We start from the raw sequence: 17,400 nt of genomic DNA on the forward strand, positions 1-17,400 counted from the left end.
TTCTCCTTTTAACTAAGTCATACCAAATTCTCTACTCTTCATATTCTCCTTCCTAGCTCATTCTCAAAATAATTTTTCTCATTCTGTATCCACTGACTTCTCTCTTTTAAACTTGTTCATTTTTAAGCACATTATTAAGCCCAGCTTTTTATCTAATATTGAGAGCTTGCCTCTTTTTAATTAGACCATTAGTTCCTTGTGGGTTATGTCTTACTAGTCTCTGTGATCAGGATTATACTCTATGATCTGGGAGATATCAGGGTAATCATTATATATTATCTGATTTGATTTATAAAAAGACAGTTATCATTTAGCCAGGTGTGGTGGTACATCCCTGTTATCCCAAGATTCAGGTCACTAAAGCAGGAGGACCGAAATTTCAAGGCCAGTCCTAGAAATTTAGTGAATCCCTGTTTCAAAAAATGAAAAATAAATTAAAAGGGCCAAGGATGTAGAGCAGTGGTAGAACACCCAGATGCCAAACCAAACCAAACAAAATAACAACAACAAAAACTATCATCTATGGGCTGGGGTTGTGGCTCGGTGGTAGAGTGCTCGCCTCGCATGAGGGATCCTGGGTTTGATCCTCAGCACCACATAATGATGGATGGGTGAAATAAATATAAATTGTATTGTGTCCAACTACACACACTTCATATCCTGTGATACTACTATGTATGTGTTTTAAACAATTTAATCTGTTGCTCTAACAATTTTTTAAAATGAATGCATTCTGTAATGGAATCCTTTGTAAATTCCCTGGAAAATATCAAATAAGAAAAAGTTATCCACCATAGCTAGAATATCAATTAGGACATGGTGAAAGGCATTAAAATTAGCTTATCTAGTGAACTAGAATAAAAGTGTCCCAGAAATGAATGTAAATGTGCTAGTTTGTAATTTAACTTCTGGATTCTTACCATGCATCCATTAAAATATAAGATTTGAAGAAAAGTATTTTCCTAGACAGTGTGTACTAGCCTGCCCTTTGTCTTGGCAAAGGGAGGTCAGACCTCATATACCACCTCCATTCCTCCTTGAGATAGCCCTACATGCTATGTGGTCCTGCACTGGCTTCAGCCTTGTTCTTCAGTTCCTACTGTTCTGTAGCACTTTTTGTTCTGACATTATTCTAATAGTGCTCTTCAGAACCTCATTCTATATCATGAGCAACAAGCACAGGGTGATCATTAATTATTGAAGAAATACTAAGGCAAATTGCTACTAAAAATAGACAAAGAGAGCTAACAATTTTCTTTAACTGTTTTAAGACCTAAATATAATTACTCAAAAACTTGTTCTTCATTTTGTTTTTGTTTTTGGTGTCACAGTGGAAAGATGTGAGAGAGAAACATGGACAGACACAGGGGATGTAAAAAATTTTCTGAGGTTAAACCTTGCTTTGCACACCCATTTCTCAAGTCTTTGCTTTGAATTCTGATTTCTTTTCTCTAATATATTAAATCATTAAGATTTGGTAAATTAAAATGCTTATTAGTTTTGACTTTAAATCAAAGTTGATTCTAGATATTTACTTGCCAAAAATTTATTTATTTCATGATCCTCATATTTTTGAGGCTTACTTAATATTCTTATCTTTCTCTTATGCTTGCATTACTCGAGACAGAATTGCTGTACTCTTTCATATGTATTTCTTAAGGGTAAAAACTTCAGAGTATTTGTTCAGGTATCAAAAGTATTTTAATTTAATCTCATGGTAAAACAACTCTAAATACTCCTTTCTATGTTTTACATTTTGAAATTGAGGTTTTCTTCAGAGCATATTTTACTGAGTATTTGTGTTTCACAATAACAGATTCAGAAATTTCAGTCACTTAAAGCCATTAATTTATTGAGATATACACAATTTGGATTTTTAATTTTTGTGCAGCTACAATAATTTTTGATAATAATATTTATGATGCTTTCATGAACAAAAGTATATTACAAAAATAGATGTATTTCACTATTCTTAATAAAAATGGACATGTACATGTATCATTATTTAAATGTATATTTTCACCTGAGTATATTTTACCAATATTGTTATAAAATAAAACATATAAGATTTATTAATTTAAAAAAAAATTAAAAAAATTAAAAATAAAAAATAAATATTAAAAAAAACCCATCACCTAAATTTCTTGTGCAACTGTTGGTAGGATTGTAAATTAGCAGTATGAAGATTCCTCAGAAGTCCAGGCATGGAATCACCATATAACCCAGCTATACCACTCCTTAGTATTTATCCTAAAGAATTTAAATTCATCATACTACAGTGATACATGCTTACAGCAGCTTAATTAACAACAGCCAAACTATAGAACCAGCCTAGGTGCACTTCAACAGATGAATGAATAAATAAAACGTGGTATATATACATAATGGAGCTTCACTGAGCCATAAAAGAAAACTGACATTATGCCATTTGCAGGAAAATGAATGGAACTTGGGTCCATTATGTTAAGCAAAATAAGCCAAACTCAGAAGGTCAAGGGTCATATGTTTTCTCTCAAATGTGGAAGTTAGAGAGGAAAAAGAAAAAGAAAGGTGGCAAGAGCATCTCATGAAAATCAAAAGTAGATCAGCAGAGGAAAGGGACCAGAGCAGGTAGGAGGGGGAAAGGGAGGGGGAAGTGTTGAGGAGTGATACTGGCCAAATTATATTGTGTGTATGTAACAAAAAAAAAAAATCCATCATATGTACAACTACAACATACCAATAAATAAAATGTGGAAAGAGAAAAATTAATTAATTTCTTGTGCAAGTATAGGAAAAAAATAATAGAAACAATCTATGATTCATCCTTTTTTAAAACATTGTTTAAAATTTGATTTTGGGGAGAATTTTTCAGAACTTCAAATCATGTCTCAGGAATTAACACATACCACCCACACCCACACACCCCCCCACACACAAATGTAAAGACTACATCTATTTTCTTGACTAGTTTTAAAAACAAGCTTAACTTTAAACAAAATCATTGGTTCTTCTATCATATAAAAAACACAAGGTAAGGTATGACTGGCTCAGAATCCTGACTTTGATTTCTAATTTTTCAACACATCCTTACCAAGCATTTACCATATGCCAGGCCTTACAGGGCAGATGCTACACATACAATAAGGATAAACCCTATTCTCACCTCATGGGCACAAGCCCCAGCATTTCATCACGCCGCCTTTCTTTTTTCTTCAGCTCTGATTCTGTTGACTTGAGTTTATCTGGAGCAAGCCTCAGCTTAGACTGCAAATCACTGATAACTTCTTGTAATTCAGCCTCTGTATGAAAAACTCTCTGACAGACGGGGCAACATGACTGGTTTTCATCTGTTAGCTGAGTAATGAATTGGGAGTAGACTGCTGTGGCTCCAGCCAGCATGGCTATTTTAAGAAAATAAATACATTTCCAGTGAGAAAAATATCCATTTTCTTCTATAAATGTATGATTGTTCCTCTTGCTTTATAACACATTACACACGTACAAGTTATTTTTGAAATACACAAAAAGAATAACATTTATTGAGAGATAGCTACAGTGCCAGGCACTATTCTCAGGGTTTTACATTTATAATATCACTTATTTCTCTTTAATACTCCAGATGGTAGGTAGTTGTGTCTTTATTTTATAGATGATCAATCTGAAACTCAGGAAGGTAAGTTGACCAAAGTCAGACAGTAAGCTATAGAGCCTTACTGAAGTTGAAGCCATTTGACTCCATAACAAGGTTTTAAAATTTCCCATTCTTAATAGTTAAATATGAATAAAAATTTATTTAAAATTAAAGAAGTGTCAAAATGCCTTGATAATATAAAATAGATAACTTACCTCTCTGTTTTGAGGATTTTTCAATTTCCTCTTTAAGCTTGTCTAAATCACTTTCAAAATCCTGGCTACCACAAATATCAAACAGCTTGTCTTCATAACTGGACAACTGTTCCTCCTTTCTTCTCAGCTCATTATTTATATGATTTTTATTTTGCTCTGCTGAAGCTAGTTCCTTGCTAAAATAAAAATAAATGTGGATTATAAACATGAGAAAAATTTGATAAGGCAGAAGACAAATTCTGCCAATAAATCATTACAAGGGTTTGGTATGATCAAATACTTTTCCAAAATATCTTCCTTCCTTTTATCTATCTATGTACCTACCTACCTACCAACCAATCTATCTAATTTATTAGGTGCTAGGGACTGAAGCACGTGTAAGCACATGCTCTACACTGTGTTCCATCCCTATCCCAAATACTTATTAGTCATAGCAACAATTCATTTCTGTTTTAATGCTCCCCCTAGTACACAGACTCATTTGCCAATTCTGGTTATTATCTGCTCCCATAAAAATGTACATAGGCATAATTCTGCCTGATTTGGGGAAGTAGGGGTCATGGTCTTAGATCCCAGGTTAAGAGCCTCAGCAGGCTGAAGATATTTTGCCTACTGGAAGGAATAAGGAAAAGAAAGCATTTCCTAGTTCCTTTGGGTCCCCTTAAAATATTACTTTTCTAATGTCCTATGAAAGCCTTTCCTTTGTCTCTTCTTTGTTGTGATCATCTACCTATTCTCAATTGCTTATTACCTTTCATTCATCAAAGATTTGCTCACTAGGACTGGAATTGTGGCTCAGTGGTAGAGCACTTACCTAGCATATGTGAGACACTGGGTTCGATTCTCAGTATCACATATAAATAAATGAATAAAATAAAAGTCCACCAACAACTAAAAAAGTTTTTAAAAAGAGATTTTGCTTGCTAGTATAATTTACTTCTACATCAATTCTTAAATCATGGCCAATCAAGGCTCACACATTGTTTTTTCAACTTACAGGTTATAATGTACCAGCAGTCATATAATCAATTTAATGCAATATAGTCAGCATATTCTTAAAAATGAAACAGAAAAGAATGTAATAGAGTAAATAATATGTACAAGTATTATTTTGAGAATTTGCTTTAGATAAACACGTGTACACACACTTCATCATAACATCCTTTTGAGTCATAGTAAAAATGTGGAAAAAATAATATAGATGATACTTTCACCATCTTAGGCTCCACTAAGCACTTCTCATCAAAGTCACCAATGATCTAAGTGCCAAGTGCATTCTTCATCTATTTCTAAGAAGCATCAAACACTGTTGCCCTCTCCTTGGAGGATTATCTTCCCATGGCACACCAGATACTATTCCTGCTTGGCTCCCACCCTGGATCTCTGAGCATAACCCTATTTTCTTCCCTTGCTCCTCTTCCTCTACTGGACAAGTTTTAAATGCTGGTGTTTCCCAGGAAATGTAATTGTAACCCTGCAAAAATGTGAAATGTTTCACCTTCTTATCCAACCACCAGCTAAGATAAGATCCAAGAAAAACTATGACTTTTATAATGGCTTATTTACAGAAATGAACAGAGAATTTAAAACAATTTTTTTAATTACTAACTTTATTAAATCTTGATTCTTGAGCTCTTGCCTTTAAAAAATATATATGTTTTAGTTGTAGATGGATACAATATCTTTATTTATTTATCTTTATGTGGTACTGAGGATCAAACCCAGGGCCTCATACATGCTAGGCAAGCGCTCTACCACTGAGACACAACCCCATCCCAAGAGAATTTTAGAATTTTAATCTAAAATTTATAGTTAGACTACAAATTTTCAAGAGACCAGAGGCCCAAACCACCACCCACTGCTATTTTACTTAACTTACCCAAAAAAAAGGTCAATTAATATGACATAATACCATTTCATGACAATAAATTATTTTTCAAACAATTAAAAATAAAAGCATGAAAAGACATTTCTATTATAATGGTAATGTTCCAAAAACTTACTTCAATTTAGCAAGTCTGTCCCTAGTCTGATTAATTTCTTTTGATTTACTATGAAGCCAGTCTTCGAGTTGCTTTTTGTTGGGGAAATACCCCAACAATGAAGTTAGTTCTTCACTGTGCCTAGATTTTATTTTTCTGATTTGTTCATCTTTGTCAGCCTATAGGTAAAAAACAAAAACTTTCAAAAATCAAGTCTGTGTTTCTACTTAATATCAAGAACAAAATAAGACTAACTTAAAAAAAATAAAACTACAATAATGCAAAAAGGAAATATAAAATTTCTTTAAGTCTTAGATTGGGTATGGTCTTGCTAAGCCATAAGAGAAGAGTAACAAGTCTAAAATAAAAATTTAAAAACTTTAGTGTGTTAAAAGTTAATAATATATATATGTGTGTGTGTGTGTTTAGTTATGTACTTCTGTATTATTAACTTTTTGTAATTAAAAATAAAATTTTGCTGGGTATAGTGATGCATGCCTATAATCCTAGCTGCTCAAGAAGCCATGGCAAGAAGAATCACTGGAGCCTAGGAGTTTGCAGCCCACTAGGTAACATAGCAAGAGCCTGTTTAAAAATAAATAAATAAAAACAACTTTTAAGCTTAAAAGTTCACTTTACAGAGTATTAAGTTCACTTATCCTCTAAATAGAATGCCAACACCAAAGCAACACTCTATAGTCTATCAATTATGAATGCAAGATAAGCCATTTTAAATACCAGACAGTATAGTGAGAACAGAAAAAAAAAAAAATCATACTTTGTCCTTGGTCAGCATCTCCATCTGGGTACGGGTTGTTGTATGATGATTTAACTGCTCCATCTCCTGGTCCAATTTACGCAAGGTCCTGTCTAGGTCTACTTTCTCATTTTGAAGGTTTATTACTTCTGTTTTTAGGGTCTCTACATTGCAATTTTTCTCAGCCTTGCTTAGTTCACGTTCCTAAGCAATAATTCAAACAAATGCACAAGTTTATACATTTTGTATAGAATTAATATAATGACAAAGTGTATAGAAAATTACTCCTCAGAATAGGCCGGGTGCTGTGGCGCACACCTGTAATCCCAGCAGCTTGGGAGGCTGATGCAGAAGGATCACGAGTTCAAAGCTAGCCTCAGCAAAAGCGAGGCACTAAATAACTCAGTGAGACCCTGTCTCTAAATAAAATACAAAATAGGGCTGGGGATGTAGCTAAGTGGTCAAATACCCCTGAGTTCAATCCCCAGTACAAAAAAAAAAAGAATAGCCAAAGTATTACTATTTGCTAGTATCCAACAAGAGAAAAAAAAAATCCAGCTCTATATGACTTAGGGAAATTTTTATTAGAATTACCTTATTAGGTTATGAATTGTAAAGAATTAGTAAATAAACCTAGAAGACTCAAAGATAAAGGGAAAATGAGAATTAGAGCAAAATTAGGAGAACTATGTCTAACTATTTAGATTAATAACTCTTCAGTCAACAACTAAGTCCTATGTAAATATCATTTGGCATGTGGAAACTACAAAAATAGTGTGATGTAGACCCTGACTGGTCATTCCTTACCCCAAGAAGAGAATGCTGTGATATGTGCCAAAATAATAAAAATATATGCGAGTTAAGGAGAAAAATAATGTTTAAATTATCAAAAAAGAATTTGGAATCTTTAGGATGATGACTTTGGTGATAAAATATAAAAGAAGGGGGCAGGTTAGAAGCAAGGAAGAATACTTGGAAATTCTTAGAATGGCTCTCAGAAAGTTTTCATCACAGGGCTGGGGATGTGGCTCAAGCGGTAGCGCGCTCGCCTGGCATGCATGTGACCCGGGTTCGATCCTCAGCACCACATACCAACAAAGATGTTGTGTCCGCCGAGAACTAAAAAATAAATAAATATTTTAAAAATTCTCTCTCTCTCTCTCTCCTCTCTCACTCTCTCTTAAAAAAAATCCTCTCTCTCTCTCTCTCTCTCTCTCACTTTCTTTAAAAAAAAGAAAAAAAAGAAAGTTTTCATCATAGAAAAAAAGTGAAAAAAAGGTAAAGGTCATATAAAATTGCAGTGTATGGAAACTAGAAGAAAAATACTTTACTTGCTTTTTTACTTAGATAACTGGTTTTTAACCAAGATGTTCATAACAATCAGTCCTGTTGTTTGGAACATGCATTTTCATGCTTCACTCTCAAAATTACATTGATTTGGAAGGTTTTAAGCTTTAAGAACACAGATATCAGCCTTAAAGAAGAATGAAATTATGGCATCTGCAGATAAATAGATGAAGCTAGAGAATATCATGTTAAGCAAAATAAGCCAAACCCAAAAAACCAAAGGACGAATGTTCTTTCTGATAAGCAAAGACTTATTCATAATGAGGGGAGGGATGGAGAAGAATGAAGGAACTTTGGATTGTGCAGAAGGGAGTGAGGGGAGGGGAATGGGTGTGAGGACAGGAAGGATGGTGGAATAAGACAGACATTAGACTAAATACATATATGATTACACTACCCTTATGACTTGCACCAAGTACAGCCAGAGGAAGGAGGAGTTGTGCTCCATTTGTATACAATGTGTCAAAATGCATTCTACTATCATGTATAACTAATTCAAATTTTTAAAAATAATAATGAAAAAAAAGAACTCAGGTATCTTTAACAAACTCCCTAGGTGATTCTAATTTTCAACCCACCTGGTTCCAGAACCAAACAGCTGAGTGATGAAAATATTTAGATAAATTTTACATGTCAGCAAAGGCTGACATTTTCATTAACGTGCCATAATCTTAAACAAAGATTAGATAAAATGCCTCAGAATACAAGATTCTAAATGTCTTGTACATTGAGATTATTAGATTACTTAAATATCTTACAGCTTTTTTGAGCTCCTGGTCCAGTTCAAGAATCCTGTCTGATGATCCTTCCAACTGCTGTAATTCGTACTTCACATTTTTCAGTTCATTTTGCTTCTTACTTAGGATTTCTGATTTTAGCTCAATTATTCTTCCCAGTCCAGTCTTCTTATCCCTTATCTCATCTATCTGTCTCTGTTTCAGAGTTTCTTTTTCTGCAAAGTCATTCTAAATACATACATGAAGAATGTGCATTAATTTTTTTCATAAAAAACTTTCAGTTTCTTTTATGAAAAATAACATATGTACACTGAAGAAAATACAGAAAAGTGTTTTAAAAATGTAAAAAGCATCACCCAGAAATAATCATCATTAATTATGAAAAACATTTTTTAGCAATTAACCTTAAGAGATTTTACTTAACAGCAAATAAAAAAATGTGGGCCTATATTTTATTCATGGTTTTATCCTTATAAATTTTTTAAAAATTTGCATCCATAAGGTTTTTTGTACTTTATAGCAGTTTCTAATTTAACACTAATCTAAAAATATTCCAAAATAGGGTTCATCCAAAAATTAAACAATTCAATTACTAAATCCGATAGAAAAGAAAACAGCAAACACTATATTTCAAAATATTTACCATCAGTTGGTTGGCAGTTTCTGTTTCCCTTTCTTGTCTCTCTCTCACTAGTTTGTGAAAATTTTTAATCTGTCTTTCACTGAATGGTCCACGCTCAAAGCCATCCAATTCTAGCTGTGTTGCCAAAGACTGAATTAATGAGTCTCTAGCTCGGATATGTTCTTGATGACGATCTGCTTGTAGCTGTAGACGACCTTAAAAAAAAGAACAAAAAACTCAATAATTCTTTTCTTCAGCTGATTTTTAAAATAACACAACATGAACCAGGTACAGTGGAACACACCTATAATTCTAGCTTCTTGGGAGACTGAGGTTAGAAAATCACAAGTTTGAGGCCCACATGGGCAACTTAGCAAAACTGTACCTCAAAATAAAAATAAAAAGGGGAGAGGATGTAGTTCAGTTATACAGTACTTGCCTAACATGTGAGTTCCTGGATTCAATCCCTAGTACCACAAAAAATATTTTTTATTTTTAAAAAAATATTTTTTTGGCACCGGGGATTGAACTCAGTGGTGCTTAACCAGAGAGCCACATCCCTAGTCCTTTTTTATATTTTATTTGCAGACAGAGTGTTGCTGAGTTGCTTTAGGACCTCACTAAATTGCTGCAGCTGGCTTTGAACTCACAATCTTCCTGCCTCAGCCTCCCAAATGTCCACTATTTCTTAATTTTGACATTTCAAAAATGTTGAACAAATTAAACCATACTATATATAACTTGAGAATGGCTTTTTTCACTCAGTATAATTCCTTGGGGTTTCTTCATTCATGCAAAAAATGTACAATGTTATATGTAGTAGGCAGAAAGGACAGGTAAACACTATGTCTTACCCTGTTCAACAAGAAGTTCTGATTTTTCTTGATTGAGAAGCCTAGATTCTTTGTTTAGTTTTTCCAATTCACGCTGACAGTCTACTAATCTCCTTTCTTTCTCTCTTACTGTTCTCTGATGATTATGATATAAATCATTTAGTTGTTCATCAGTCCCTTGAAAAACCTGTGTAGAACCAAAAAAAGGCTGTAATGTATAAATATAAGAAGGTACAATAATTCTGAGATATCAAATATAAATCAAATCTCATTCAATATCCTTCATTTTAACATATACATAGAAGTAACTAACATCAAGATTTGTTATTGGGCTGGGGATGTGGCTCAAGAGGTAGTGCGCTTGCCTGGCATGCGTGCGGCCCTGGGTTTGATCCTCAGCACCACATACAAATAAAGATGTTGTGTCCCCCCACCCAAAAAAAACACTATAAAATAAAATAAATATTAAAAATATTCTCTCTCTCTCTCTCTCTCAAAAAAAAATTGTTATAAATAAAAAATTCCAAGGGGCTGGGGATGTGGCTCAAGTGGTAGCGTGCTTGCCTGGCATGCGTGCAGCCCGGGTTCGATCCTCAGTACCACATACAAACAAAGATGTTGTGTCCACCGAAAAGAAAAATAAATAAATATTTAAAAACAAAAAAAAATTCCAAAATGTGGGTGGCAAAACCAGTACAAATGAGGTTCATTAAAATAATCCCCAAGTTTTCAAGCAGAACAAAATTCTACCACCACAAACCTTTTCCATTTTCTGTTCCAGTTCACTATTATCTTTTTCCATTTGTTTCTTTCGGCTATCCAAGGCTTTAATTTCATTATCAAGTCTCATAATTTTAGAGAGATTGTGTTCAATTTCTTTTAGGCGATTCTGAAAACAAAGGAACATTTTACAGAAATAAAATTCACTCTAGTTTACACTGCTGGTGGATGAAAATAAACAACAGGCTCTTAGTAAAAATGATCTCATTTAATACCAACAACTACACTGTAATGGAAGCATAAAAACCAAGTGTAATGATCTGGATCCTCCAGAAATATCTCTGGAAAAGCTCATGTTTTTCATATACAATCACCAATACAGTAAGATTCAGAGGTGGGGCTTTTAGGCAATGATGAGATTATGACAGCTATGACCTCACTGGTGGATTAATTCATTTGATGGATTAACAATCAAAATAGTCTCCTGGATGATAACTATAGGGAGATGGGGTGTGGCTGGAGGAATTAGGTCACTGGGGGCATCATCATGGGAATTATATCTTGTCCCTGGCTCATTGCATGCATATACACGGACACACCCTTTTGTCTCTCTGCTTCCCAGCTGCCATGAGCTGAGCAGCTTTCTTCCACCATGATGTTCTGCCTCACCTCAGGCCCATAATAATGGAGTTGGTCAACCATGGACTGAGACCTCTGATACATGAGCCTAAGTAAACTTTTCTTCCTCTAAGTTGTTCTTACTAGGTTTTTTGGTCACAGTATTGAAAAGCTAACACACTGAGGATCAGAAATGTTAGTAATTTATCTGACTCTTCACAGCTAGTTGATAAAAGCAGAAATTAAATTCCACTTAAAACTTCAAAGCCCATGCCCTACCCTCAATTCCACCCACAAAAGTCACTCATTTGTAGGGTATTATGAGCTACAGTCTCGGAAGTACCACGTGTTAGAATTAATCCTTAAAAGATGAATTTATTCATTACTATTATTATTTATTATTTGTAGTGCCGCAGATTGAACCTAAGGCCCCACCAATGGTATACAAGCATTCTACAAATGGAACTATATCCCCAGCTTTAATTTATCTTTTAAAATATCAAAATCACTGACGGGGCAGTGAGTTAGCAATTTTGAGTCTGCAAGTGTACTCAAGCACAGAGGACTCTGAGGAAATAAGATGGGGCACAGCTAGATGGGCATGACAAATGATTTCAGTGGCCTGTTTCCAAGGCCTACCTTCAGGGGCAGTTGGTTGCCTCCTCTCCTGAAATATGTATTACCTGCTTTAGAGCATTCTCTCCCTGAACAATGCTGAGGATACTCTCCCCAGGTCTGGTTCTACAATTCCAAAGCTGACCAACTCTAACTAGACCTTTTTTAGAATAGTCCTTGGGAAACCGCAAATAAAAACCATTGAGAAAAACAACCTCTCATGAGATAATACCACAAACCTACTATAATGGCTAAGATGAAAAAGAATAACAGTACTAAGTGCAGAGCTGGATGTTGAATAACTGCATCCTTATGTATCTGTTAGTAGAAATACAAAACAGCAGTCACTTTGGAAAATAGTTTGCCAACTTATAAGGTTAAAAGCACTTATCATACAATCTAGAAAGTTAGTCAAGAGGAAAGAAAACATGTACACAAAAGTTTTTTTGGGGGGGTTACGGGGGATCAAACTCAGGGGCACAACCATTGAGCCACACCTCCAGTCCTACTTTGTATTTTATTTAAAGACAAGGTCTCACTGAGTTGTTTAGCACCTCACTTTTGCTGAAACTAGCTTTGAACCCACGATCCTCCTGCCTCAGCCTCCTGAGCCATTGGGATTGCAGGCATGTGCCACTATGCCCAGTTAAGTTTAGAGCACTTTTATCTGTAACAGCCACAGCTGGAAACAACATAATGTCCATCAACCAGGAATTTTTTTTTTTTGGATTAAAAAAATTACAAAAAAGAGACAAAGGAGTAATCCCATACAATGGGATTACTCCTTTGCTATAGAAAAGAATGAATTTCTTATATATGCAGCAACACGGATAAATTTAAAAGCATTATGTTAAGGAAAGAAGCTAGACACAAAGTCTACATACTGTATGATTCCATTTATGTGCGACTCTGGAAAAGGCAAAACAGAAATATAATGACAGAAAACATATTAGTGGTTGCCAGAGGCTGGGAACAGAGAAAGGGGATTGACTAAAAGGGCTTTTGAGAGACATTTGGGGGGAGATAAATACTCTATTATTTCGATTTTGACAGTGGTGATGTCACTGTATACATTTGTCCAAACCCACAGAATTAAACACTTTAAAAAGAGTGGATTTTACAATATATAAATTATACTTCAATAAATTTGACTTAAAAAGGAAAAAAATGTATGTGCATAGGAATCAAGAGGCCTGGATTCAAATCCTGGTTTCACTTCCTCCTTCCATCATGAACAGCTATGGCTCAGTTTCTAGCCTTAGAAACCTCATGGGGTCACTGTAGAGCTTACATAATACATTTTGAAGCACTCTGGTCAGTATCTGGTGATTAGCATTTAATGATGGAACCATTCACACAACTTGTGAAGAAAATTCTATACCAAGTATCTTTTGAGTGATGTCTAACAAATAGAATTATATTAATACTTAAGAACACTAAATATTAAAATCTTGACTTCAGAAGTCCACAAACTTCTCAGTGTATCTCCATCAGTATTTTCAGTGCCTCCTGGTGACACAAGAAACATGAGAATCATGTAGGATTGGCTCTTTAGTGACATCTTTAGCTGCTTCATTCGTTAAATCCAACCAGTCACCAGATCCTATGGAGTTCTTCTTTGACATTTGTATTTTAGCTTTATCTCCAGAGTACAGAACACAGGTTGTGTACATAATGACGACTACAATTGATAACAATATATTGTGTACTAAAAAATTGCTAAGAGAATAGATTTTAAGTATTTCTCCCCCAAAAAATAATACATGAGGTAATGTGCATGCTACTTACTTTGACTTAGTAGTCAAAGTAAATAGCATGCACATTTCATGATGTATACTTACATTAAAACATCATATTTTATATCACAAATATATATAATTTTTATCTGTCAATTAAAAAAAGAAATAAAATTACCTTCAGTGGGTCAAGTTCATTCTCATAGGATTTGACAATTTCCTTTGAAGATGTTAACTGGGCTTCTTTACTAGTAATCTGATCACGAATTTCACAAGCTTTTTCCTTATTTTGTTTCAGATATTTCAGCTCTGTCTGACATTCTTTTACTTTCTGACCTTGTGTCTGACGTACCTGACGAAGCGTCTCTAAAGCTTTAATGTACCTTTGAAGATAGCAAATAAAAATAAAATTTCTGGCTAAGTAAATTATGGTATATTCACACGATAGAATATTATGCGGTCATTAATATTACATTTACAATTAAATTAAAATTTTTGTGCCATGTCAAGAACATCCTTCAAATTATAACATTCTATAGAAATATTTCTCAATTAAAAAAATCTTAGGAACACAGAATTTTAAGACTGAGTAATTACACAGCTATTTGATAGTTTGTACTAGTTTAAGTGTTTAAACTAGTTTAAACTAGTTTAGTGTCATGCTATAAATTTGTTTACATTCAAATACAAACTCAGCAATTTCCAAATCCAATTTCAGTAACTTGGAAAATGCTTTGACATAACGGTAAGTGAAAAAATTGTATTTACACTGTCAGTCTGGTAAATAAACATATGTACAGAAAGAAAACTGAAAGGAAACATGGTTGCCAGTATGTAAAAGTAGTAAATAATGACCTTTTGCTTTTTAAGTTTTTCTTTAAGAAAAGAAGCATCCAGGCTGGGGTTAGCTCAGTGGAAGAGCACTTGCCTAGTATGCGTGAGGTACTGGGTTTGATTCTGAGCACAAATGTAAATACCAATATAAATATATAAAATAAAGGTCTACTATCAACTAAAAAAAATTTCTTTTTTTTTAAAAAAGGAAAGAAGCATCCAGCCAGGCATGGTGGTGCATGCCCATAATCCTAGCTACCCGGGAGGCTGAGGCAGAAGAATAAAAAGGTTGAGGCCCACATGGACAACTTAGTGAAACCCTATCTCTAAATAAAACAAAACAAAACAAAACAAAACAAAAGGTCTGGAGACATAGCTTAGAGGTAGAATGTACCAGGGTTCAATTTCTACTATAACTGAAAAAAAATCCAAGCTGAAATGGAGTGTGCCTATGGCCCCAGCTGCTCAGAAGGTGGAAGTAGGAAAACTGCTTGAGGCCAAGAGTTTAAGCCCAACCTGAATAACACAGTAAGACTATCTCAAAATACAAGGGGAGAGAGGAAAAAAAAAAGGGCTCAGGGAACTCAGTGGCAGAGTATATGAGGTCCTGGGTTCAATCCTTAATAACACAAAAAATAGAAAGAAGAAAAAAAAAATGTTCAACAACTTAATGGATTACAAAGCACACTCAAGAGTTACAAACCTTGTTGCTGAAAAAATTTCATCAAACTTTTGCTTCAGAGCCTTTCCTTCACTTAATGGCCAATTAGAGTCTTCTTGGTGACAGAAAATGACATTATTTAGCACAGATTTGGAAACCCCAAGAGAACTTATCATTTCTCTGTCAATTTCTGCACATTTAGAACTGAGACTGACCTTTTCACCATGCCTATAGAAAATAAAAATAAAGAATATGAGTAAAATAACCTTTGGTCATACATATTCTATTGCTTAGTCAATCCATCATACTGTACTTCTTTTAAAAAATAGTCCCTTTACCTATCATGTTAGCTTCCTCATGCTAAAAGGTACTATTCTTAAATGATTTAGCAGTTAACTGATAAAAAAATTAGGTAAAATAGAGAATTTTTTTTTTACCTATTTGGACTTTAAGATAACTTAAAATATTTATACCTAATACATAGAGCAAAAATACTCTCTTTCATTCCTGAATAAAAAATAAGAGACCTAAATTAATAAAACAGAACACAATGATCAATAGCAGTCAGGCAAAGATAACTTAAAAACACCTAAGAACATGTACATTAAAAATTGGGTTGTTCAATAATGGACTAATTAGGCAGACAGACACAGAATCTGTCTTTATTGCTTTTTTTTTTTACATTCCAAATTTGAAAATACTACACTGAGTATACCGAGAATGTCCTGTGGGGGACTAGAATAGACACATAAGACAATAGGTTATCACATTAGACCATGGAAAGATGATGGTAGTTTGGATTAGAATGGTCAATGTAAGATAAGAAACAAATTCAAGAAACATTTAAGTTAAATTAAATCCATGGTGTTTGGTAATAAACTGGATAGAGAGGACAAGAAAGATATTAAAGTTTAGATTCTTGGCTTGTGTTACTGCATGGGCAGTGCAATAAAAAGTAATGCAAGAGACCAAGTTACAGGAAGATTATTAGGAAGGGTCAAAGACAGTGAATCACGTGCATGGTTTGGGGCATGTTGAATCTAATGTATATCTGAAACAGGTAGGAAATGAGACAGGTAGGGGGCATGGGGTTAGAAATGATGGTTGAATGTTATGATCATTATTATCCAAAGTACATGTATGGTGTGAACATACTTTGTATACAACCAGAAATACAAAAAATTATGTTCTATATGTGTAATAAGAATTGTAATGCACTCCTCTGTCATACATAAATTTAAAAAAACTAGAAATTATATATATGTGTGTATATATACATACACACACACAAACACACACACACATATATAAAAAGAGAGGTAATTGGATAAATGGGTCTAGAAGAAGAGGTCTGATTTGTGGGTTCCTCAAAGTCACATAGTAATCTGAGCAATGGATATGAATGAGATTTTCTAGGAAGAAAATATAGAGCACAACAGAAGATATAGTACTGAGCCTGTCTGACTTTAACCTTTACTGGCTGGGTAAATGAAGTAAGATGAGGCTGCAATAAGAAAGAACAGCATTACATGATGGGGGTCTAAAAAAGGAATTTTCAAGTAAGGACTAATTAACAATTGTCATTTACTAATCTGTGGTAAATGGAACAATGGTCCTACAAGAGACTTGAGTGTACTTAAATCAGAAAAGCCATAAAATTTCCTGAATTCAGGGACTAGGTTGTGGCTCAGTGGTAACGCGCTTGCCTAGCATGCGTGAGGTACTGGGTTCGATTCTCAGCACCACATACAAATAAATAAAATAAAGATCCATCAACAACTAAAAAATATTTTTAAAAAATTCCTGAATTCAGGCTTCTACACTATAGAACTGTAAGATAACAAATTTATGGTTTTTGAAGCCACCAAGTTTGTGGTTATGGCAGTTATAGAAAACTAATCCATGAGCTCTTACTACATAGTAAGCATTCTATATGCATTATTTCAATCCTTGCCTTTTTTCAAAGACAAATTCAGGCATAATAAATCCCTATTTTACAAATGAAGAAAACAGAGGCTTTTAAGTCTATTCTGTATAGCAACAACATTATTTTAATTAATAAAGATATTATTAGTGACCTTAGTTGGAGCTATTTCATTGAAAGAATGGA

At 34.1% G+C, this 17,400-nt stretch overlaps 1 protein-coding gene across 8 annotated transcripts in view; it reads right to left on the minus strand.

Annotated features, from left to right (window-relative positions):
* Window positions 1-17,400, minus strand: part of Rad50 (RAD50 double strand break repair protein) — a 99,165-nt gene that overhangs the window by 67,416 nt on the left and 14,349 nt on the right. For all 8 annotated transcript variants that reach the window (XR_013439289.1, XM_040272787.2, XM_021733590.3 and 5 more), the window contains 10 exons: window positions 15,333-15,518; window positions 13,974-14,178; window positions 10,867-10,995; window positions 10,128-10,293; window positions 9,295-9,488; window positions 8,673-8,879; window positions 6,589-6,771; window positions 5,832-5,989; window positions 3,829-4,004; window positions 3,146-3,383 (listed from right to left, as the gene is read on the minus strand). Coding sequence is in view for 7 of the 8 variants with exons in the window: in XM_040272787.2 (XP_040128721.2) it covers window positions 3,146-3,383; window positions 3,829-4,004; window positions 5,832-5,989; window positions 6,589-6,771; window positions 8,673-8,879; window positions 9,295-9,488; window positions 10,128-10,293; window positions 10,867-10,995; window positions 13,974-14,178; window positions 15,333-15,518 (1,842 nt within the window). In the remaining variant the exon portion in view is untranslated. The remainder of the gene's footprint in view (window positions 1-3,145; window positions 3,384-3,828; window positions 4,005-5,831; window positions 5,990-6,588; window positions 6,772-8,672; window positions 8,880-9,294; window positions 9,489-10,127; window positions 10,294-10,866; window positions 10,996-13,973; window positions 14,179-15,332; window positions 15,519-17,400) is intronic.

Source organism: Ictidomys tridecemlineatus, chromosome 1 (genome assembly GCF_052094955.1).
Source record: "Ictidomys tridecemlineatus isolate mIctTri1 chromosome 1, mIctTri1.hap1, whole genome shotgun sequence".
Classification (NCBI taxonomy): Eukaryota; Metazoa; Chordata; class Mammalia; order Rodentia; family Sciuridae; genus Ictidomys; species Ictidomys tridecemlineatus.